Source organism: Enhydra lutris, unplaced genomic scaffold, assembly GCF_002288905.1.
Source record: "Enhydra lutris kenyoni isolate GAN:26980312 unplaced genomic scaffold, ASM228890v2 scaffoldscaffold3, whole genome shotgun sequence".
In the NCBI taxonomy this organism is placed as follows: Eukaryota; Metazoa; Chordata; class Mammalia; order Carnivora; family Mustelidae; genus Enhydra; species Enhydra lutris.
Window position 1 is genome coordinate 74,522,824 of NW_019154087.1, and position 26,165 is coordinate 74,548,988.

General features: G+C 39.1%; 1 protein-coding gene across 2 annotated transcripts in view; it reads right to left on the reverse strand.

Moving 5' to 3' along the window:
• Positions 1-247: 247 nt before the first annotated feature.
• The window catches only part of LOC111154797 (PIN2/TERF1 interacting telomerase inhibitor 1), an 88,422-nt gene continuing 62,504 nt past the window's right edge, over positions 248-26,165 (reverse strand). Inside the window, exon 7 of one of the 2 annotated variants that reach the window (XM_022514718.1) lies at positions 248-971. In XM_022514718.1, coding sequence (XP_022370426.1) covers positions 501-971 — 471 coding nt within the window. In that variant the 3' untranslated portion in view covers positions 248-500. The remainder of the gene's footprint in view (positions 972-26,165) is intronic. The other variant, XM_022514726.1, reaches the window with a different exon arrangement.

Here is a 26,165-nt window from a genome sequence, read left to right on the forward strand (position 1 = left end):
GTAAGCACATAATACCTGCTTGGCAAAAAATGCATGGTTGGCTATAGAACAGAAAGAACTATGTAAATCCAAACTATTGCCTCTTAATCCTTTAATTAGACTGAGTCCTTGAGAAGGAAGCACAATTCATTGTTACTGAAGGAAATCAAGAGCAAATACAGACTGTGACACACCTACACACACATGTGCCCATACACATAATGTAGCGTATTCAAATAAATATGAATAAACACTCAGGCTGAAGGGCTCATGGTCTAAAAAGAAATTTATTTGTTTATGAGAGACATGATTTGGGACAACAGAAAGTTCTCCAGGGATGTGTTGGGAAAAATGTGGTGAGAGGACGAGACTCAGCAACCCACGGGCATGTCAAAAGTTGTGCACAAACACTCTTGGGTGAACTCTGCTCTGACTTCAGACCAAAGGTGTTTGCTCACAGGGCTCTGACAGCTGAATGGCTAGAAGGCCCTGGCTCGAGGAATTTATTCGGAACCTTGCTTCTATTTCTTCTTCTTCTTCTTTGTCTTCTTCATTGGTGTGTCATGTAATATAGCTTCCACTGCTTCCTCAACTTGCTTTTGCAGCTTTTTCTTTTCTCTTCTTTTTTTGGGCTTTGGGGTAATGTCCTGGTCATCAGGGGGCCACACACAATCCTCTCCATCCTCAGCAGAAACACCAGAATTCTCATCCCGACAAGGGTCTCTGAGCTGCCATTCAGCTTGGTCTCTCTTCTTCTTGGCCTGCAGTTCGGTGTAAGTCTCCACATTTTTATCTTTTGCCTCTTTTTTTCTCTTCTTTCCCCTTTTTCTTTCAATTCGGGTCTCTGCAAGGTCAGGCCCTGTTGCTAAGACCTGTGGCTTATTCTTTAGCTCTGCCATCCGCTTGGCAAAGTACTCCTGGATGGTGAAGGCACTGGTCGTTGTAGTGGAAGACGCATTCCCATCTGGAGTGGCGGGGCTGGAATCATCATCCTAAGGTGGGGAAAAAAGTTAAAACCAATTAAGCATCAACTGTTGACTCTTCACAGCATCCCAAAGAGCTACACATGGAACTACTCACCCTAGGCAGTAGAAGACCAGGCTAAGTGCCCAGCTTCCACCTTGGCTCTGTCTCCCTTTTGGTAGAGCTCAACTGCAAAGCACAGAACAAAATGGCCAGACACTTGGTTGAATACTGTATGTATTCAAACAGACAGAAGCTAACTTCGGGCAAGTCACCTACAGGGAATTGTGAGTAAATAGCTGCTTAGCAACAATGTTATGCCTGATGACTAAGTACCCAGAAGCTCCCTTAAAAACACAGGGACACTGAAGTTCTCCAGCTTTGTGATTTTATTGGACACCTATTTCAGCTCTGTTATGGATTACACAGGTCTCTGTGCATTGACCCGGAAGCACAGATGACACAGGTATATGCTAGCCCTTCCTGTAACAGGAGCCCAATGCCAACCCAGAATCTGGTGTGTTAGGAACACCTGTCTCCTCCACAGACAGGGGTGGCCCTCCAGAAGAGAATGCACCAAGGCTGGAAGTGTAAGTGTTCCCTCTGCCACACATAAAGGGCAGGTTATCATGGGGAACCATTCTTCCCTCGGCTGGGGTAGGGGAGAAGGGAAATGGCCCCATCCTTACTCCAACATGGATTAGATACTCATGGCTGTGTTAGTCTTGTTTCCAAATGTGAAGAATTACTCACTCATAACAGCTGGCATTAAGTGAGGTTTACATTTTAATTTTAAATAAATACATTCAGCTGTAAGGCTTTAGAAGTGAGAAAATTCCTAACTTGATAGCTTGGCATAAAAAATGAAATGCTACCATCATCATATGGGTTTTGGCTGGCTGACAGGAAGAGGATGAAAATGTGTGAGAGAAAATAAGTACCTACAAGATGAAGAATATAAGGACTATGGTTTATGTAGTCAATGTTTAGAGTAACTATGCCCACAGAAACTTCTGAAATAAGCCCTTAGACAATAATGCTAAACCTGGATTTTCATAATAACCGGGCTTCTTTTCATCTTTACTTACTTGCACGGAAGAGACTGGTTGACCCTTTCATGTTGGAAGGGTAGAAAAATGGCTTTCTGAATAAATTCATTTCCAAATTAGGATTCTACAAATTTTTCTGAACTTGTCAGGCAAAGTTCTGCCTATGCAGCTAACTTTATTACAAACCAACACATATAAATGGACCTTGCATTTTCTTGACACAGAACTCAAAAACCAGCTCAGTGGAATCTACGTAGCATTCTTTTTCAAATTCCAGCAGAATCAATACTCCATCAATGAACAACTGGGTTTTAGTGGCTATTGCCTCAGAGAGCTTCATGAAAGGATACCATGCCAACAATATCACAACTTATCCAATTAACACAGACCTTATTCTACTCAGGGCTAAAAACACAAAATCGTGTGGTCAATTTTTAAATTTCAAAATGTAAACAGCAGAACGTATGGAATAAACCAACTAAGTGCTGGAACAACTTCACATGTTACCTATCAAGCATTCAATTCTGGCTGCAATCCCATCATGTAATTTTGCAAAATATTTAAAAACAGCTGCCCCAGGAGAGCAAAACAAGGTCACTTGTCTTTTTAATTCTTTAAATGTTGAAAAAGCTGAAATTCTGCATAGCAGAATGAGAAATCTTCTCAAGGTGCCCTGATGCCAGCTAATCCCAGTTTGATGGGCAAGAATGCTCTTGCCTTCCATTTAAGGTACAAAGCCACACCCAGACAGGAGACAGTCTGTGAAGGTGTCCTGTTTATGTAAAGCAGGTCTCATTTAGTTTCATGGCACTAAAAGGAGTTTATTTTATGCAGGCCAGCTCGTCTGGTGTCTGAGGAATTGAAATTTAAATTGCATCCTATGGCTCCTTACCTTGCTCACCTATGTATTACCTCCTGAATTCCTGCTTTTAACAGTTAAATCACAGGAACTAATTGCTGGCATTAATCACACTTTTAATTATTAGGAAATATAAGACTATTTTTGAGTCACTTGTTGAATTCAGCAGGCTTTTCTAATTCCAGAAAATAACTATGATCATAATCAACTCTTTATGGTGATAAGGATTTTAATAACCACGGGCCATTGCACACCAAGCTTGGCAGGGCATGGAGACAAGCAAAAGGTGCCAGCACCCAAATCATATTTATCTCAAAGAAAGTGTAGGCAAAACAATGACTTGCTGGGGAGAGCCATTTAATGCCAGGGGCAGCCACCCTCCCACATCACAGGAATGTATCTGTTTTAAAAGCCACAGAAACAGGAGTAATCAGTTGCAGATCTGACTCTTGTAAGGGCAGTGCCTAGGACTCCTACAGCATAAGCTCTTATTTTGATTTTATAAAACATAAACCTAGTTTCTTACTATAGCAATTGTCATCCCTGTATTCTATATTCTTGGCCAAGAATATGAAAAATATATACCTTTTTAAGAAAACTGTAACTTTTTTCATGTTTGGTCTTTATTTCAAAGTAAGACTGAAAAAAAGCAACAGTTGCTTCTAGTCGTTTGAAAGAGAGACAACTTGCATCTTTCCACATTTCCATTAATCACATAATACAACCTCAAAAAAAAATTTGTAATGCCACAAGTGACTTCTACTGTTTCGTAAACTTTGAGAATGCACCAATTTGCTAACAGTGTTCTAAAAACCAGCCAAATAAATGACCAATACCTTGAAAACTTCCATTTCCATACAAAATGCTACCAAGAGAGGTACAGTTCTTATTAAACATTTGATTTACGCTTAGGGATTCAGGAAACTTTTTTTTTTTTTTTTTTTGAATTCTAATCCTTGCTGTTAACTAATAAAGGTCCTTAAATGGATCCCATAGACTCTCTAAGACTGTTACCTATTATCAAGTCAAAGAAGTAGGTTAAAGGAGGTCACTTCCAAGGTGCCTTGGAGGTCTAAAACTTACTGATCTCTGAAGAGACATTTGTGCTGCCCATATCACAGAGAAGGTACAGTGAGGCAGTATAAGCAGGCAGAAGAGATGAGCTCTGTTCATAGCAAAGCACCACCCCAACTGTCAAGCCAAGATGCCACAGTGACACCAATATACATGCAGTCTACCCATGGGAAAAACATTTCTACACCACCTGTAAGAGAGCAGGCAGTCAACAAGGAGATCGAGTAATACCACTCAGAAGAGCTGAAAGAGCCAAATACTATTTTGTACTGAAGAGCTGTTAAGAATTTGTTTAAAAGAACAGACACTACATAGAGGATTAAATCAGTGAAAGCAAAAAACTGGAGTGACTATTAACTGAAGGCTAAATCTGTTTTATACCTATATCTTGAAAATCATCCCAAATACTTCTAAGAAAGGTCATAAAATCTAAAACTTTTTTCCCCATAAAGCAAATACCCACAAAGCTTTACTTAAATCTGCTATGTTTAAGCTAATTTAATTGTCTCACTAATTTACAAAGTAAAGGAAAAACAAAAAAAATTGTCTTTCACTAAGTTCAATATATAGCTTTTTTTAAAACCAAGGACATATTACTATTTTTTTCAATTTTATTTTTCCAGTGTTCCAAGATTCATTGTTTATGCACCATACCCACTGCTCCATGCAATACGTACCCTCCTTAATACCCACCACCAGGCCCTCCCAACCCCCCCACCCACCCCAAAGTCCCCTGTTTCTCAGAGTCCACAGTCTCTCATGCTTCAGCTCCCCCTCTGATTTCCCCCAGTTCACTTCTCCGTTCCTTCTCCTAATGTCCTCCATGTTATTCCTTATGCTCCACAAGTAAGTTAAACCATATGATAATCGACTCACTGCTTGACTTATTATTTCACTCAGCATAATCTCCTCCAGTCCTGTCCATGTAAAAAATGATAATAAATTCTCTTTTTGTACTTAACAATTTTGAAGGTTCTCTTTTTCTATACCTTGGCTTCAAAATCCCCACCGATCCTTCACATACCCTAAATTTGTGTTCTCCAAAGGCAGAGCGTGGGGGAAACGCTAATGATTTTACCCAACTGGAATTAAAACTGGTGGGCTTCTGGAATGAATGATGGGCAACCTCTCCCTTGGCTTTTATGCCTTCACAGCCCAAGATTCTTTAAGTCCTGGCTTGAGTGGGCCAAGACTTTTCATAGCTGCCTAGTTATGGCATGCTCAAGGAGAAATGCAGGCTTTCACTTTGGTCCAGTGACGGATACAGGTTGTAGAGTCGTCTGTGTGGGAGCTGGGCTCTGCCTGTGGAATTCCCGCAGGCTTTACGCTAACCACAGCCTCCTGTCAGTTCACGCGGTCAGGGACATGTCCGAAGTAAATGTGCATGTCCAGGACCAAGCAGGATACCTAAGACAAAGCTTTGCAAAGAAAGAGGTCCATGAACAAGGAGGGGAAATAAGGGAATAACAAAAGCAGTTTTAAAACAAACCTCTCCCTAAATTTGTAATATGTCCACTGTATTGCCTTCCTTTCTGTCAATTACTCAAAAAGACCCAAGGGTACATTTAGAGACTTGAAATCTTTTCCATGTATTTTAGAACCTACTCTTTTTAAAATATAAAGTGCAACAGTTTCTTGTGTTGTTCTGTTTCCTGAGTTAACATTGTCTGTTCTCAGAAAATCTCAGTCTTCTCATTTCTCTGAGCTTACAAAAGTACATGTTAACCAGTCAGAATGGTTAAAATCAGTAAGTCAGGAAATGACAGGTGTTGACAAGGATGCGGAGAAAGGGGAACCCTCCTATACTGTTGGTGGGAATGCAAGCTGGTACAACCACTCTGGAAAACTGTATGGAGGTTCCTCAAAAAGTTGAAAATAGAGCTACCCCATGACCCAGCAATCATGCTACTGGATATTTACCCTAAAGATATAAATGTAGGGATCCGAAGGGGCATGTGCACGTGAATGTTTATAGCAGCAATGTCCACAATAGCCAAACTGTGGAAAGAACCTAGATGTCCATCAACAGATGAACCAATAAAGATGTGGTATATACATAATGGAATACTATGCAGCCATCAAAAAGCAAAATCCTGCCATTTGCAACAATGTGGATGGAACTAGAGGGTATTACGCTAAGCGAAGTAAGTCAATCAGAGAAAGACAATTATCATATGATCTGTCTGATATGAGGAATTTGAGAGGCAGGACAGGGATCATGGGGGGTATGGAGGGAAAAATGAAACGAGATGAGATCGGGAGGGAGACAAACCATAAGAGACTCTTAATACCCCAAAACAAACTGAGGGTTGCTGGGGGGTGGGAAGAGAGAGATAGGGTGGCTGAGTGATGGACATTGGGGACGGTATATGCTATGGTGAGTGCTGTGAATTATGCAAGACTGATTAATTCACAGACCTGAATACTGAAGCAAATAATATATGTTAATAAAAAAATACACACTGTTGGGGCGCCTGGGTGGCTCAGTGGGTTGGGCCTCTGCCTTTGGCTCGGGTCATGATCTCAGGGTCCTGGGATCGAGCCCCACATCGGGCTCTCTGCTCAGTGGAGAGCCTGCTTCCCCCTCTCTCTCCGCCTGCCTCTCTGCCTCCTTGTGATCTCTGTCTGTCAAATAAATAAAAATAAAATCTTTAAAAAAAAAATACACACTGTTTTTAATTTGTAGTTAAAATAATGCAACTTTGGAGAATTTCATTTGAAATGTGAAGCAAGATACAATTAACAGGGGAAATGCATGTGCAAATTAATGGTTGTTTTCATGAGGGATTTAATCTTCATGTTCATTTAAAAGTAGGTGTTATTGTGTGTCTAAAATTTTACTGTGAGAAAATATTGGTCCTAAGTGTACAAAATAAAGAATTCATAATGTTTAAACTAAAAAAAAAAAAAATCTGACAATCAGTTTTCCCAAATGATAGCTGGGGCCTTAATTTCTACCCAAGCAATAAATATTCTGTGGGATGTAACTCAGGAGGGCCTGTTCCTCACTTCACAGAACCTCAATGGTTTAAAGCTAGAAGGTCCCTGTGGGAATGCTGCAGTCAGTCACAGAAGGAAACTTGACCCAACAAGGCCATACCTGATGTACTGAAGAAAGCAGCCACTATTTCTCAGATGCCTTCAAAATGCCAGTCACTTATTACCATAAGTCAGCCCATGTGACCCTCACAGCAACCCAAGGAAAGGAACTGTCTCCATTTTACAGAGCAAAGCGCTTAACTGCAGAAGGTCTTGGGGCCACAAGGCTGCCAGATCAAAGCCCTTTCTCTTTCCACTATGGCATCCTAACTTTTGGCCTATGTCACACAGATTCACTTGTTGCTGCTGCCATCTTCAGAAATCATCCTAATACGGAAATGTGTATCAGCTGGTCATATAACCCATGGACTAAGATCCACGCTCAACTTTGACGAGGGCAGAAGGTAACTGATGCAAAAGCTTCACGTAGAAAAAATGTCACCAAAAATAGATACTACTTTCTAAACAGAAAAAAAAAAAAACAAAAGCAAAAAAACAAACAAGCCCTTATGTAGTTTACAGTTTATATAAATAAAAAATAGCCTAAAGCCAGGCTGAAGAGGTTTATAATTGGTCAAATTAGCATGTAAATTCATTTAGCAAAGTGTGAGGGTTTTGAAGCAGGAAGTAAAAGTTGAGTCCAAACTTCCACCTAAGGTAAGACTCCCTCATGGACAGATGTCTTACAACTTCCAGCCAGACACCTCTAATACTGAAAGCGATTATTTGGGGAGGTGGGCAGTACCTCCTACTGTTAACTTGCTTTGTCTCCATTTTCTCAAAAGCAATAGTTAGATTCCAGTGGTCAAGCCTATGTATATTTGCGCCATTCTGAGGACTGGAGAATCCTAGGACCTAAACCGATCTCTGGCAGTTCTGAATTACCATTGGGATTGGGAGCAGAGGGACAGAATGGATGTAAAGGAAACAAGACCTTGCAAAGAGAGATCCTTACAACATCAATTATAATACATCACAATCATCTCAGGTGCCTGAAGGATGCCCAAAACTATACATGTCAACTTTTCTCCAGTATCCACAGAATTCTGAGTTTGTTGGGTGTTTCTCCTACATAATTCTCTCTAGAGGCTCTGCAGCTCAATGAGCTATCTGCTCAAACACCTCTGGGTTCACAGTCCTCTTTGCCTTTCAAACATGTATACTAAGGTGGATTAACAGCAAAATGCCCAAATAAAAAGGATTCTCCTTATTGTTCTCAAAAGGATGTAGTTAGTATCTTTCAGGGCAAGAAAACAGAACAGTCTGGGTTGAGAATTCAGTGAGATGTTTTGGGCAAATGCACTCTAAATATAAAATCTTAACTTACGACAGATTAGTACAGCAATGGGCTTTCAAAGGCAAAAGTCTTTCACCTCACTGGCCTCTCTCATATGTGACATCTTAAGTGACAAGATGACTGGAGCCTTTTGATTTCCATGTTAAAACACATTCTACAACAGTAATCCTTCAACTTTCCTCATTGAAAGTAAAAGTAGAGGCCCTGAGCTCGAAAGCAATGGATTTAGCAACTGGAATTATTATCTCTGATAGCTAGTGCCTGCAATGAGCAAATGCTCACTTCCTCTCTTCTCTGTCCTCAGCTTGGGCTGGATCAGTCTGTGCAAAGTTAAGAAAGCTTGGAGAGTGAGTGCTCTGAAAGAATATTTTGTATCTTTTCCAAATATTTCAGCAGGACAGTTCTGACAAACACGAATTATGTCTTGATGTACTCCTGGGATGTAGAAATTGTACCCATTCATTTTGGACAGAGGTAAAGTTATGAAGTGATTTCATCACTTACAGGATGAGGCACTGCTGGAATATGTACGCGCTACAGCCTCTGCCAACAGATGGGGCAGAATGGGCTGATGCAGTCACTCATTATGCGGGGCCTAGGATGTTCTTGTAGAGCCTTTCCACATTGTGAGGTGCATCAGCTTCTGGAAGATGGAGTGCAAAACTGCCTCCTTCAACAAGGCTGATCACTTGTGACATATCCCCTCTTGTTTACTGTCTGTGACTAGCAATTAATGAGCTACTTTTATTTTCTGATTTTGTATAATTTGCTGTGTAAGCATCTTCCCAGGGAAATGTTAAGTTCCTTGAGGGCAGAGACCATTCCTATTTCATTTATATTCAGCACACACTCTCCAGGGAGGAACAACCACATGGTAGGTGCTCAAGGAAAGCACAGAAGATACCAAACCCAAGCCGATCAAGGCTGATGCTCTCCCTACCACACACTGAGCCATAAGCTTTGTATATATTGGTAGAGATCTGTTTGCCTGCTGGGCAGGCCTAATGACTAGAAGGTGCTTGGAAGGGTAGGAAGGAGAGAGTCAGCATTTTGCAGTATACATTCTTCCCATCCAGATGAAACCATTTCCTTCTCATCAGATGCCACTGCACTTCATGGTGCACCCTGCTTCTCTAACAACTTAGAGAGATCAACCAGTTACTTCCTGTGGCCCTTAGCGATTCGGAGGAGCTCAGTCAACAGATGCACACACTTCTCCTCTGATCTGTTACTCCACATGTTACCACAGTCACCTCCCAGGAAATAAGTAAATTGGAAAAAACAACAACAAATAGGTGCTGTGTTCTATGAGAACTGTCACATGCATTCCATGGGACTAGTGGAACAGAGCAACAGAACAGCCTGGATGGGCTGAATAGCTCTTGTCATCAAAAGAAAAGGGCAGACAGCAAGAGAGTTCTAGGGCACATCAAAGGCAAAGGTAGGAGCTTATTTTAAGAAGACAAACAGCTGGATGAAAGTGCCACTATAAGCCCCTGGCTGCAAGTTGTTAAGGTTCATCCTAGGTTGTATCCTGAGCTGAAAATACAACCTGGGAAAGCCTCTTATTCTAGAGAGTCATTAGAATGGGTTTGTTTCCAAAGGTTAAGTTAAGCAGTGATCAATATTGTTAGTCAGAAAGCAGGAACTGTGCAGCCATGCCAGCATTTCTCTTCTTGCTTTCCATGTACCTTTTGTTTCCATATAATTGAAAACATTTAGTGTTTTCTTGACAAAGAGTTGTTTCTGTGCTCACAAAAAAATTTATTCAAATGTGAAATTGTGTGTGTGTGTGTGTGTGTGTGTGTGTGTGTGTGTTTTTCAAGATCTTCAACACTCACATCTGGAGATAGGCTACACACACAAAGTTTCAGTTGTAACCAGTCTTAGGGAATCTGCTTGGGAAACATAATTGCTTTTAGTATCAGAAAGCATCACAAGAGTTAAGAACAAATACAAAACTCTCCCTGACTGAAGAGAAAATCTGACTAAAATTAAAAATAAAAAAATAGAATATCGGCAGAGGTGGAGAAAACCTATAGACTCTGCGTATTGGGGGGGCAGGTGTACACACACACACAAACAGGTTCTAGGAACCCATGGCATGTATTAGAAGCACACTCTGCAGGGGCTCCAGCAGAGTACTCTCTGGAACAGCGATGACAAACTATGGCCCATGGGCCAAATCCAGCCTGCTGCTGATCTCTAAACATCTCACAAGTTAAAAAACAGGTTTACATTTTAGGGGTGCCTAAATGGCTCAGCTGGTTAAGTGTCCAACTCTTGATTTCAACTCAGGTCATGATCTCAGGGTTGTGAGACTGAGCCCTGCTTGAGATTCTCTCTCTCCCTCTGCCCCCACCCTCAATAAATAAATAAATAAATAAATAAAATCTTAAATTTTTTTTTTTTCATTTTAAATGGTTAGGGGAAATCAAAAGACTATCTTATGACTTGTGAAAATTATATGCATTTCAAATATCATTGTCCATAAATAAAGTTTTGAATTGCAACAGTAAAGAATTTGTGGAAGTTTGTTTCTCCCTAGAGAGAAATAAACATAATAGATGCTAAGTAAGTATTTGCTGAACAAATAAATTTATTATCAAATATCTGCTTTTGGAAGTATTAGATGCTCTGAAGTATACACATATACACACATATACATACAGACACATCTACATCCACATTTATACGGAACTGGGGGGCTTTGGATTTGATGGGAGTTCTTAATGTCAATCACTTGCTATCTTCCTGAATTAATGCTGGTGAATAGTAGAGAGGCTGCTAACTGCTATCTGATTTCAAGTGGCAAAGGATGGTAGACAAGGAGAAAGTCTGGTGATGAAGTGATCAGACATCAAAGAGAATTCTCAACACCCTACAAACCTACAGAGATATCTTTCTAATAATTAGGCATTAGAACTTTCTTGGAATTTATAAACTCAGACGAATAAACTGGACATCCTCAGAGAAGATAATGGAAAACTAGAAGGGACAAAATATCTCGCTCTGCACTGAACAACAGGAGAGCAATACAAATAATGCCAAATTCCTCATATGAAGGCCAATGCTAACAAAACTGTTCATGTCTTCTTTTTTTTTCTTTTGTCTTCTTTTTTTTTCTTTTGCCTCGACAGCTGCTCCAACTGCCATCCATTAAGAGAAGCCAACATAAACGTGTTTCAAAATGATGGTTCTCTATGGCAACAATTTCTCAAGTAACTGACATCAAAACTCCTGACAAAGGTCATACAGCCTCTGGGGAAAATGAGGAGAAAGAAAGAGGAGCAGGTTTCTTGCCTCCCCGAAAGGTCCTAAGGCTCAGAAGTTGCAGTGACTCATGTGACAACATTTCACAACATACTAGCCCTTAGAAGATAAACGAACCTCCTGCAAAGCTAGAAATGATCAATGTGACGTAGACACCAACTTCTTTAAATAAAGTCTAAACTTAATCCAAACTGACTATATTTTATAATTCTAGGTCAACTGGTTCTCTTTGCTATTCTCTGGAGGCAGGACAAATAGCTTTTATCCATAGTTGAAGGGTAGTCTCTGAATCTTTTTTTTTTTTAAGATTTATTTATTTATTTGACAGATACACAGAGATCACAAGTAGGCAAAGAAGCAGGCAGAGAGAAAGGGGGAAACAGGCTCCCCGCTGAGCAGAGAGCCCAATGCGGGGCTCAATCCCATGACCCTGAGATCATGACCCAAGCTGAAGGCAGAGGCTAACCCACTGAGCCACCCAGGCGCCCCTAGTCTCCAAATCTTAAAGAGCAAAAGCAGAGGCTACCTGAGAATCAGATTCTTCCATCCTTACTCCAGAAAAGACATGATAATTGCTTAGGAATCATGAAAACTCATACTCAGCTTCCTTATTATAGAAAGCACAGCATTTTTTGAAGAGTTCAGAGAACCTAGTACTTTGAAACTAGGATTAGAGGAAGAATAGTTATCTAGAATAGTCAAGATTACTTTTTTTTTTTTTAAGATTTTATTTATTTGACAGAGAAGAGACAGTGAGAGAGGGAACACAAGCAGGGGAAGTTGGGGAAGGAGAAGCAGATCCTACACTGAGCAGGGAGCCTGACGTGGAACTCGATCCCAGGACCCCGAGATCATGACCTGAGCTGAAAGCAAGATGCTTAAAGAATGAGCCACCGAGGTGCCCTCAAGATTACTTTTAAGAGAAAGGTAAATTAGGTAAATGAAGTCACTAATAAAAGAAAGTCCCTCAGTTCTTATATATTATATAAGGTTAATAACCCTTCTATACTCTTTTTAATTGACCAGAAATCAAAATAACAATTAAAAACATTTAAAAATACTTTTTAGGAGTAGATTTGGTAGGGCAAAATAATTCCATTTTTAAAGGATATTTAAGTTATTAGTAAGAGTAAATAAATAAAATTCTGAACTCGGTGAGTTACATAATGTAATAAAAGTAAATGACACAAAAATATGACTTTGAAAAGGCTCAGGTCCAATGATTTGGCCATTTTGTCCCTCATGAACAGCCACTGAGCACCTATCATTTACCTGACCATGGTTGGGATCTTGATAAGAAGCTCCCATCCCGAGGGAGACAGATTGAAAAAAATAATATCAATAAAAAAATAAGACCGGAGTAGATCTCATGTAAGTAGTCTTCCCACCACCACATCAAAAATTAAAATTAAAAAAAAATGCACTGTATATCAACCTTTTGTCTGTACTGTCATTTGCAAATATCTTCTCCCATTCCGTGGGTTGCCTCTTTGTTTTGTTGACTGTTTCCTTTGCTGTGCAGAAGCTGTTGATCTTGATGAAGGCCCAAAAGTTCATTTTTGCTTTTGTTTCCTTTGCCTTTGGAGACATATCGTGAAAGAAGTTGCTGTGGCTGATATCGAAGAGGTTACTGCCCATGTTCTCCTCTAGGATTCTGATGGATTCCTGTCTCACGTTGAAGTCTTTTATCCATTTTGAGTTTATCTTTGTGTATGGTGTAAGAGAATGGTCGAGTTTCATTCTTCTACATATAGCTGTCCAGTTTTCCCAGCACCATTTATTGAAGAGACTGTCTTTTTTCCACTGTATATTTTTTCCTGTTTTGGCGAAGATTATTTGACCATAGAGTTGAGGGTCCATATCTGGGCTCTCTACTCTGTTCCACTGGTCTATGTGTCTGTTTTTATGCCAGTACCATGCTGTCTTGGTGATCACAGCTTTGTAGTAAAGCTTGAAATCAGGTAACGTGATGCCCCCAGTTTTGTTTTTGTTTTTCAACATTTCCTTAGCGATTCGGAGTCTCTTCTGATTCCATACAAATTTTTGGATTATTTGCTCCAGCTCTTTGAAAAATACCGGTGGAATTTTGATCGGAATGGCATTAAAAGTACAGATTGCTCTAGGCAGTATAGACATTTTAACAATGTTTATTCTTCCGATCCAAGAGCATGGAATGGTCTTCCATCTTTTTGTGTCTTCTTCAATTTCTTTCATGAGCGTTCTGTAGTTCCTCCAGTACAGATCCTTTACTTCTTTGGTTAGGTTTATTCCCAGGTATCTTATGGTTCTTGGTGCTATAGTAAATGGAATCGATTCTCTAATTTCCCTTTCTGTATTTTCATTGTTAGTGTATAAGAAAGGATCTATAAAGAACTCCTCAAATTCAACACACACAAAACAGACAATCATATTAAAAAAATGGGCAGAAGATATGAACAGACACTTCTCCAATGAAGACATACAAATGGCTATCAGACACATGAAAAAATGTTCTTCATCACTAGCCATCAGGGAGATTCAAATTAAAACCACATTGAGATACCACCTTACACCAGTTAGAATGGCCAAAATTAGCAAGACAGGAAACAACATGTGTTGGAGAGGATGTGGAGAAAGGGGAACCCTCTTACACTGTTGGTGGGAATGCAAGTTGGTGCAGCCACTTTGGAAAACAGTGTGGAGATTCCTCAAGAAATTAAAAATAGAGCTTCCCTATGACCCTGCACTACTGGGTATTTACCCCAAATACTACATACAGATGTAGTGAAAAGGGCCATCTGTACCCCAATGTTCATAGCAGCAATGGCCACGGTCGCCAAACTGTGGAAAGAACCAAGATGCCCTTCAACGGACAAATGGATAAGGAAGATATGGTCCATATACACTATGGAGTATTATACCTCCATCAGAAAGGATGAATACCCAACTTTTGTAGCAACATGGACGGGACTGGAAGAGATTATGCTGAGTGAAATAAGTCAAGCAGAGAGAGTCAATTATCATATGGTTTCACTTATTTGTGGAGCATAACAAATAACATGGAGGACAAGGGGAGATGGAGAGGAGAAGGGAGTTGAGGGAAATTGGAAGGGGAGATGAACCATGAGAGACTATGGACTCTGAAAAACAATCCGAGTGTTTTGAAGGGGTAGGGGATGGGAGGTTGGGGGAACAAGGTGGTGGGTCTTAGGGAGGGCACGGATTGCATGAAGCACTGGATGTGGTGCAAAAACAATGAATACTGTTATGCTGAAAAGAAATTTAAAAAAAAATGCACTGGGAGAAACTAAATGATAGAGAAACTAAATGATAAGAAAACCAACTGCAAAACAACTCAGTTCAATAAATTGCTAACCTATTAAAGGGAGACCACAATTCTAAAGAGTTCATAGAAAATAAATTAGCCATCACGGAAATTCATATCAAAACTACAATGAGATACCACCTTACCCCAGTCAGAATGGCAAAAATTAACAAGGCAGGAAACAACAAGTGTTGGCGAGGATGTGGAGAAAGGGGAACCCTCTTACACTGTTGGCGGGAATGCAAGTTGGTACAGCCACTCTGGAAAACAGTATGGCGGTTCCTCAAAAAGTTAAAAATGGAGCTACCTTCCCACCCAGCAACTGCATTACTGGGTATTTACTCCAAAGGTACAGATGTAGTGAAAAGAAGGGACACATGCACCCCAAGGTTTATAGCAGCAATGGCCACAATAGTCAAACTGTGGAAGAAGCCGAGATGCCCTTCAACAGAGGAATGGATAAAGATGTGGTTCATATACATAATGGACTATCTATCACTCAGCCATCAGAAAGGATGAACACCCACCATTTGCATCAACATGGATGGAACTGAAGGGGATTAAGCTAAGTGAAATAAGTAAAGCAGAGAAAGACAATTATCATATGGTTTCACTCATATGTGGAACATAAAAAATAGAACAGAGCATCATGGGGGAAGGGAGGTAAAACTGAATGGGAAGAAATCAGAGAGGGAGACAAACCATGAGAGACTCTGGACACTGGGAAACAAACTGAGGGTTTCAGAGGGGAGGAGAGTGGTGGGATGGGGTAGCTGGGTGATGGGTAATAAAGAGGGCATGTGTTAGGATGAGCACTGGGTGTTACAGGTAACTAATGAATCACTGAACACTACATCAAAAACTAATGATGTACTATATGGTGGCTAACTTAACAAAAATTAATTAAAAAAAAGAAACATTATTGCTACTATTAAACATATAATCCTGTGTTATTATGCATATTAAATATATAATCTCTCAGTTTTATGTAAGCTATAATTTTTCTATTTGATAAGGAAGAATGATAATATCTTAAAAGTTTAAGTAAAAAAAAAAAAAACAAGTAATGCTGCCTCCCTACCTGCTGAGAACCCAAAAAGGTTCTGTAAAGTAAGACCTGCTTCTTGTTATTGTCCCTAACTGGCTCTGCCTCTGCGGAGATGCAGTGCCCTATACACAGTGCTTCTCAATCTGTCAGGGGTGAAGGGCCCACTGTTTTGTTCTGTTTTAAATCTCCAATCCATTGTGGACCAAGACTTTTGTAAACAGACCAAGGCTATTTATTAAGCAAAGAAAATAAAGTAAAATAGAATACAATAAAATATTAAAAATACTTAGAAAAGTGAAATTTTAAAAAAGACCTAAAAAAACACAAGTTCCAATTTATGAAATTTAATATCAAGCTACAAAAGTCCCTAAATACTTACTCTAATTTCTGTCTCCTTGTTATGGGCTGGTCTGTGGACCATACTGTGAATGGCAGTGGTATATATTGTTAGTGACCAAGGGAAAGAAAGAAAGGTACGGAGTTCAACATAGTGCAAGTAGCAATCACCCAAGTGTCAAAAATATTTGACTCACATCTGACAGAATATGTTATCTTGGACAAGTCACTGGCCTTTTGCACCTCAAAGTGAATTATTTGCAAAACATGAAAGTAGGGCTACTCAATGACTTTTCTCCAACACAGCTTTGCACTGTGTGCTGTTCTCCAAATGAAATCTTAAACAGAGGCCAACATGTAACACACCAGAACTGTGGTAGAGGTGGGTTAGGGGAACCCAAAGCTCCTGTCTTAAACCTCCTTTCCCCTGGTAAGGCTCCTGAAGCATCTCTAGAAACTTTGAGGGCTCTATGTGGAGTTGGAAAAAAGACAGCTATGTTTTTTAAGATCTATTACAATTCTAACATTCTATCATGCTATAGCCTTGATAAATTTCACAGCACTCAGAGTCAGGAGACTAAGAAGCTTTCAAGAATACAACCAGGCCTTTACTATTATATAATAACCACAATTCTTAAAGTTGTCATTAACGTTTATAATTCCAGCAACTGGCTGTCGGAAGTGTCCAGTGAACAATTTCTTCCAAAATTGGTAACAAAGCATCAAGCCTGGCCTCCTTAATGCTGTAAAGTCTTGCAAACTGGGTCCTGAGGATCTAGAATATTCAGAATGATGTCATTCTTCCTGCTTCACCTGGTGAGGTTCCAAAGAGGACCCAGAGGGGAGATGGTGATGCCCAGACCCACATCACCAGTGTCCTTGCAGACTATTTCACGAGAAGCGAAGCATCACCTTCTCACAAGCCATGGCCATGCTCTAACCCAAAGGAAGGTTCCTTTTCATCCTATTTTCGTTACATTACAGGATGAAGATCTGGGAGAGAATGTTATGTTTTCCTGGCAGGAGAGAGGGTTAGAAGGAAAAACGAGCGAAAAACGAGCCAATATTTCACTCTTCTCTTCCAAAACTGGGCCATGTGTATGTCAATTTCTTATTATCACAAAAGCTCTCAAAACCATTTGCTTGATCTGTCAACAAACAAAAAGCCAAATCTAATCCTTTCAGTCCAAACCTACGCCCTGGCAAAAGTCTAACTAAACAAAACAGTCCAGTGACTTAACAACTCTTGGGTTATTTTGGTAGTTCTTCCCTTTACCCCCCCCCACTTCTTTTTCTTTTCTTCTTCTTTATTATGAGTGTCTTATTATAAATTGGGTTTGTGAACTATAAGACAATATAAATTTTTACTGTACTAAAACAACTTTCAAGAAAGCAATGACCCACTTTCTCCTTTCTGGCTCTTACAGAAAGTAGAGGCAGGCCCCCAAACCCTGTTTGAAGTCCTTGCTGCCAGGAGATGGTCGGTTTATGTCTCTTGTCCTAGGACAGGAAAAGGATGCACTCTCGGCACTGTGTGCTAGGGAGAGATAAGGCCAGAGATTTCTGTCCTCAGCACCTTATCAGCTTTTCCTGCTACTTTCCAGAGCAGACAGCACCATGACTGGCAATAAACTAAACTAGTCTAAGGGGTGTGTGTGTGTGTCTGTGTGTGAGTGTGTGTGTGTAGCTTGAGATTGGTGGGGGGAGGTAGGAAGGGGTATAAAATGAGGAAAAGAGATGAGGTTTTTAATATATCTTAAAATGGTTTGGTCCAAATAAAGTTGCCCTTCTCCCTCACCCCCCAAAGACATTTGTTTTCGATCTCTTTCTGCTAAAACTGCCATTAACAGGGATAAAAGCTTTTATAAGAACTTCCTTTCTGGTTGGAATGCACTACCACTTTCCTTGCTTTGAGCCCTGCCCCTAACTGCCGTATGCTACTGGCTTCTGGGCACGTAGCACAAGACCCATCTGCTGTCTATGCTCTGACGGGGGCCTATAAACCACAGACTGCAGAGAGAATGTTTTCTTGGGGCACATGTGTCACATTGAGACAACTGGTGTTTTCTGTGGCCAATTCCACTTCCATCTTGCAGAGGAGGAAGCAAAGCTGTGAGAGACTCCTCCAAATACAGAAGGATATCACTGGTAGCCTCTTTCATTCTGCAACAAATCACACCTGTAAATCCAAAAAGGCTTCTATGCTTTAGAAATCCCGGTCTTTTTCCAGCTGGGGAACACAGACAGCTGCGGGGGAAGAATCTAGACTAAGCAGGGAAATTTAAAATTAGTTATGGCCTTAGTTATTTCTAATGAACTCATACAGAAGTTTTACATATTTAGCAGTCTTCTTTTTAAAACTTTTACCATGGAAATTTCCAAACATAGAAAAGCTGAGAAAACAGTAAAATGAACCCAGTAATATCCAATACTGAGCTTTAACCATTATCAACACAAAACCATTACAAACTCTACTGCCATTAATTCAAAGCAAACCAAAGGTATCATGTATTTTCATCTACAAGTGTTTTAGTATGTGTGTCTACAAGGTAACAGCTCTAAGAAAAATCCATACCTAGAATACTATTATCACATAAAAAGATTAACAGAAATTGTTTAACATCACTAAATATCTAGCCCATATTCACATTGGTTTAATTGTCTTTTAATTCTTTTATTAATTTCAATTCAATTTATAATTGTCTTTTATTTCTTATTACAGTTCATTTGAATCAGTTTCCAAATAAGGTCCATGTATATATTGTGATTAGTTGGTAGGTCTCTTGTCTTTTAGGCTATTCATTCTCATTCTCTCTTTTGCTTTTTCAATTTCTTACTGATGAAACCAAGGCATTTGTGCTACTGAGTTCTCTCAGAATCTGAATTTTGCTGAATGGATCCCTGTGGTTAAGATGTCCCTGTCTCATAGATGTCCTGTAAAGTTAAATCTAGAGGCAGCTTTGTTTTCCAATGTAATACTCCTCCAATACAGCATGTTGCTTTATGAAAAAGTGGGATGGATTCATGGTTAAATAAGCTTGGGAAACAAGCCTATGCTATTCCTCCCTTTGATTCATAAAGCACACTGTCATCTGAGATATCTAGTAGTTGTTAAACTTCAGAACTTACCAAAGTTATTTCACTTTGGAACCCTTTTTGGCATAAAATTCATTGACACCCCACGGAATTAGTGTTCTGCTGAACCTGCTTTAAGAAGGTGTGTTTACACAGATACTGCCATGGTCTGGATAAGATGAGTAGTTCTTCTGATTAAATCTTAGAGCTAAATCTTTGATTTCCCTTGTCTAAGGGGGCAGGCTTTTCCCAATGAACCATACATTTTATGCAAAACTGGCAGACACCTGGAAGGGAAGTGACAAGAAGACCAGACATTCTGTCATGAACAACCAGCTTGCTAGGTGACTTTGGGAAGAGAGGTTAGCTCTTCTCCAGATACCCCATTATTGACATGTAACTATCCATTCCCAGGCTTAGTAAAAAATATCACTTCTCCATCTTGTAATGGAAGGTGATAGAGGAATAACATGTCCTAAATCATACAAGTATGTATGTATCAAGTTTTAAGACTACCTATACTCTAATCATTTTCTTTATAGAACTATGTGCAAGCATTAAGAGCTATATGTTCTGACCAATCAGATAATCTGGGTGAAGAAAGATCTTAGAACCAGGTTCCACTTAAAAGTTTGTGCAGAGTTCAAACTACAGAATAATTAGTAATTTCTAATATAATTAAGAGGGTAAAAATGGAGAACATAATCAAGAATCAATGAACATATAAAAAAATTCATATTTAAGAAAGTAATTCCTGGTGCACCTGGGCGGCTCAGTGGGTTAAGCCTCTGCCTTTGGCTCAGGTCATGATTTCAGGGTCCTGGGATTGAGCCCTACATCGGGTTATCTGCTCAGCAGGGCGCCTGCTTCCCCGCCACCCCCCCAACCCCTGCCTGCTGCTCTGTCTACTTGTGATCTCTCTCTCTGTCAAATAAATAAATAAAATCTTAAAAAAAAAAAAAAAAGAAACCAATTCCTAAAAACAAAATGAAATAAATACATGTGAATATCTACGCAGAACGGAATTCCAAATGACCTTAAAACACCATAATTTGACTGTACATATCCTAATGGGATTCACCCTAAGGAAAAAAAGAAATGGTAAAACAACAAAAAACACTTCAGCCTTTTTTTCTTTTCTTTTTCTCTGGATAAGTTATCGGTGTTCTTCTCTAACTATCATGTAGTTGGGATGGAAAATGTAATGGGAAATAAACAAATAAATAAAATAATAGTATAATGCTTTTATTTCTAGAATCCATAGATTCTAAGAATTCTTACTGTGGGCAAATAAAGATAAAAGATTAATAATGTTAAGTCCTATGGTCTTGAATTTGAACCAGTAAAATGAATATAAACTCATAATTTATTTTATTATTTAAAAAATACAGTTTGGGAGCCTGGGTAGCTCAGTTAAGTGTCTGCCTTCAGCTCTGGTCCTGATCTCAGGATCCTGGGATCGAGTCCCACACAGGACTCCCCGCTCAGTGGGAATCCTACTTCTCTCCCTCCCTCTGCTGCTCCCCCTGCTTGTGTACATGTTCTCTCTCTCTTTCTCTCTGTCAAATAAATAAAATCTTTTAAAAATATATAGTTCTATCTATGCAATAAGGGCTAGGAACAAAGACCAACCTAATGGCAATGAGCAAACCTACTGCCCAGACTGTGGTCTCCAAACATTATTTACCACCAAAAGGAATAGGGAGAAATGGATGACTCCAAGTCTGAGGCAGCAAACTTATATAGTAAGCCTGGAAAATCTCTTCCTAAGAAGGAATGATCAAATACCATTATAGGGTCATGTCAAAAGAATTCAGGAACCAACCTGAAGAGGTTTCCACTGGGCAAAGATGGAAAATCTGATCATTAAAAAAATAAATGCAACACACTGAAACACAACAGATGTATTTTACTCCATGAGTGATACAAAAAAGGAAAACTCATTGGTCACTTTCAGACAATGCTAGAGAATCTATTCTATTTAAAAACTGGTAAATAAAGGAAACAAATAAAATATCTATTATTTATTTATTACCTCAGGGTAAACAGATATGTGGAAATTTTTATTCTAAATTTCATTCTAAAATTGAAGGAAAAAAAAAAAGAACAAGATATGGAGGGAATCCACAGACTGAAAGAAACTTAAAAGCCAAAATTTGGGGCTTCTGGGTGGCGCAGTCAGTTAAGCATCTGCCTTCTGCTCAGGTCATGATCTCAGGGCCCAGGATGGATCACAGTCCAGTCCTGAGTCAGGGTTCCCTGCTCAGTGGGGAGTCTTCTTCTCCCTTTCTTTCTGCCCCTCCCCCTCCACACTCCTGCTAACTCTCGCTCTCTCTCATAAATAAAATCTTAAAAAAAAAACCAAAAAACAAAATCGGTATCATTCTGAAAACTGAAACTGAACACTTACTGATGATGGTACACAATTATCATCAGCTTTTATAGAATAACGGTCTTGGAATCGTACATTTTTAAAAAGTCCTTTAACCTTTAGACATATAAGCTCAGTACTGAAGTATTTATGGATAAAATGTTATGAGTTCAGGGATTTATTTCAAAGTAACACAGAGAGGATAAGTGTCTGAGGTATTTGCCTCTCTCTATCCATTTTCACAGGCTAGCCATATCAGTATGCTAGCTGTCCCCTAAAAGGCCCTTTGCTTTTTCAAGGATCTGTGTCTTTGTGGAGATGTCTCTTCTCTCCTCCTTGCGAGGCCTTTCAACTTAGCCAACTATGACTCCTTTAAAACTCTATACATGTGTTACCTTCTTTAATCTCTGCAAGCTGAATTCATCACTACATCACATATGTCCCCAGCAATCAATGCTTTTGCTCCAGTTGATTGTGTAAACCTTGATTTACCAACTAGACTCTGAGTAGGGACTGTGTCTTACTCATTTAATCATTGGTCATGTGACAATGCTACTGGGCGACAAGGACAAATACCCGAGTTAAATAGAAGAAGGAACTGGAAGTCTCAAGCAGGGGAAGTACTTAAGAAGAAAACCATTAAAATAGTATCTTTTAGAAGAAAAATGATGAAATAATGAGAGATTATTACACTGAAGGAGTCACAAATAAGACTCTAGGCTGAGCCTGATTTATAGTTTCAAAGCACAGATACACAGAAACAGGCTCTGCTTATGGCTTACTCGGAACTCACAGACATCCAATTTTATCTATTTACTTTAAGAAAGTGCCAAGGTATCAGTTCTAGATCTTTATAAGGAAAAAGGAGTCTAAAATAAAATGAAACCAAATAATGTGCTATGTATCATGATTAATCCAATTCCAAGTAACTGGGATCCATTAAAAAATAAAGTAATATGAATGCTACGCTTTTACCTCCCTAACAACATATTTATTCCCTTAAAAGGGAGGAAGGGATGGGATGAGCATAAGGATGATAATCCAAAATTAAATGATTTTTTTTTCTTACCGTGAGAGAGAGACAGACAGGCAGTAACCTCTTTGACCTCAGCCACATCAACTTCTTACTAGACTAGTCTCCAAAGGCAAGATAAACAAAGGCAAAAATGAACTATTCGGATTTCACCAAGATAAAAAGCTTTTGCACAGCAAAGGTCAACCAAACCAAAAAGACAACCTATAGAATGGGAGAAGATTTTTATAAATGTCTTATCAGATAAAGGGCTAGTACCCAGTGAATGGATAAAGATGTGGTATACATATACAATGGAATATTACTCAGCCATCAATGACAAATGAAATCCTACCATTTGCAACAATGTGGACAGAACTGGAAGGTATTAAGCTAAGAAAAATAAGTCAATTGGAGAAAGACAATTGTACGATCTCACTCATGTGGAATTGAAGAAACAAAACAGAGATCATAGGGGAAGGGAGGGAAAAATAAAAAAATATGAAATCAGAGAGGGAGATAAACCATAAGAGACTTTTAACTATAGGAAACAAACAGGGTTGCTGGAAGGGAAGAGGGTGGGGGGAATGCAGTGACTGGGTGACAGGCATTATGGAAGGCATGTGACATAATGAGCATTGGGTATTATATACAACTGATGAATCGCTGAACTCTACATCTAAAGCTAATAACACACTATAAGTTAATTAATTGAACTTAAATAAAATAAAATAAAATTTAATAAAGAGAGAGTGTACATGCATGCATGAGTAGAGGCAGGAAGCAGGGAGGAGCAGGGGGAGAGGGAGAGAATCTTAAGCAGGTTCTGCACTCAGTGTGGAACCTGATGCAGAGCTTAATCTCAAGGCACTGGGATCATGACCTGAGCCAAAATCAAGAGCTGGATGCTTAACCAACTGAGCCACTTAGGCACCCCAAAATTAAATGGCTGATTTAACTAAGTGAAGTGTCAATATTTAACTTTAAAAAATACACCATATGAGCAAATTACGTCAAGCAGAGAAAGTCAATTATCATATGGTTTCACTTGCTTGTGGAACATATGGAATAGCATGGAGGACATTAGGAGAAGGAAAGGAAAAATAAAGGGGGGGAAATCGGAGGGGGAGACAAACCGTGAGAGACCATGGACTCTGAGAAAAAAAAACAGAGGGTTTCAGAGGGGAGGAGGTGGGGGGAATGGGTTGACCCAGTGATGGGTATTAAGCAGGGCACGGATTGCACGGGCACTGGGTGTTATACACAAACAATGAATCTTGGAACATTATATCAAAAACTGTACTGTATGGTGGCATACATAATAAAAAAAAATACAGCATAAATTTAAAAAGATTTTCTGAGGATCACACAGTAAACAGGCACACAATTTCCAATCTGGAACTTCAACTTTGGAATAAGGATTAGGTAAATATCTAAAGCTCACACTCTATTTATAAGGTTTACTGATTCGCAGAAATAAAACTAACTTAACTGATTTCCAGAGTCTGCTCAGCAATTTTCTATAATTTAAAGCTACCTTCCTTTTAGAAAGGGTGTTGATATGAATGTTCAGATTTTACTTAAGTTAAGTAGCTTCCTCAGGTTGGCTTTCTTGTTTGTAGAAATAGAAACCCCAACAAATCTAGGTTATGGAAATCAAGACATAAAATAAATGTAAACACTTATTAAAAAGTGATTTGGAATCCAGGCTCACAAAATGCTTCATGACCAGTCAAGTAGAACTGAGAACCTCCATATGATTTTAAGAATTGGAATGAATTACAGAAGTCCTGGATGTCGGGGGGCAGAAGCGACTGGAGACTGGCTCTCATTACTACTACTACTCTTCTTGAAACAACTCTGATGCAGAAAAGATAAACCTGTCAAAGAACAGCTGACAAACATTTCAGCCTTGTGCTGTTTGCAGAGACTGAGTGCCACTCGAAGAAATAAACCTCTGAGTGAACTTCCTAGAGGTTCAGTTGGCTTCAGATAAGAATTAACAGAACCCTGACAATCAGAAAGACCTACCAGCACTATGATTCCTAATAAACACAGAGAACTTACAATTTAAATCTTAGGGAAGAAAAAAATAATTATTTGGAAAATTCCCGTAAAGGTTAAAATTCCCTTTAGGTTAAAGACTGAGTTTTAAACAGAATTTTCTGGTTGTTATAAAGCAGCTCCAACCGAATTACATAAGATTACAATTTAATGACTGATAAGCATCAAAAAACATGCTAAACTACACTTAGAGAGCTATTAGTGAGATCCTACTAATTTAAGGTTGGGTTTAAGCCTCTCACATTATCTCTATGGAAGGACTGGCCTAGCAAATTAACAAATAAGAATCTTCCTTTAGCATTTAGTTTAGAACCAAAGTCTATAAAAGAAAAGATTCTTAGTTCATCCGATGGTATTTCAGTGGTAAGTTATCCAAACAACATAATTAGAAAATAGCTTGAATTACAAAGAATTCCCAAGGCTAAGGGAAATACTTAAATTACTTAAAAGAAAGACTTTCAGGTAGCTTCAAGCAATTTAGTAAGGCTCATTTATATGCAAACATTTGCTGTACTAATTTACAATTAGTTCTTATCAAATAAGCAGTTTTCCCCCCTCTTTTGGCACAACGGCTCTTCAACTCCAAATTTCAACAAGAAATATAAGAAAATGTTGAATGTAAATACTTTTCACAACACTGAACAAACTAGGTGTTGAAAGACCCATTTCCAAGTACCTAATATAGAATGTACGTTGCTTGTGTATGTGCATCTCCATCTATACTCACATGCACCCTGTGCAAGGCTGGACTAATGCATTATCGTAAAGGAACACAAACAATGCAGAGTGACTACTTCCTTCCTCCTTAGCTAGACAAGTATTTAGACCAGTTGCCAGGCACATCAAATTCCAGATGGTAGAATTAGTTACCTAAAAAGATTCTGGGCCATGCTTACTAATAGATTAAGAGATTTTCTATGGCTAACGTGGCAGGACTAGAACAGAGTAAGTAGAAAGATAAGGCTGTCCATTTTATCACTGATGGCGCACAGATCTCACGTGAAATGAGATGTTCGGATTATACTTAGTAGTAAAGTAGCTTCCCCAGGACAGCTTTTCTGTTTGTAGAAACAGAAACCCCACCAAGTCTAGGTTATTGAAGTCAGGACCGAAGTTTAAGCATTTGTTAAAATGCTATTTGGAGTTCATGATCCTAGTCATTTTTTCCCCATTTTCATTCATCCAAAATGCCTTGTAATGCTATAGAGTAATCCTTTGTCACTTGTTCCTTTGTCAATATAGTCATTAAAAGTAATTAGACAGATGAATTTGTTGATGGTCAGAGAAACCTAATATTTTCTCAGTTTTTCTTGTTTTGTAGTAACTAACCATGTAAGTTTGTGATAGCCTGGTGGGAGGGGATGAATAAATTAGGTAAAATTTATCATGTGCCATCATGGGAAGAGCCTTAAACTGTAGGTG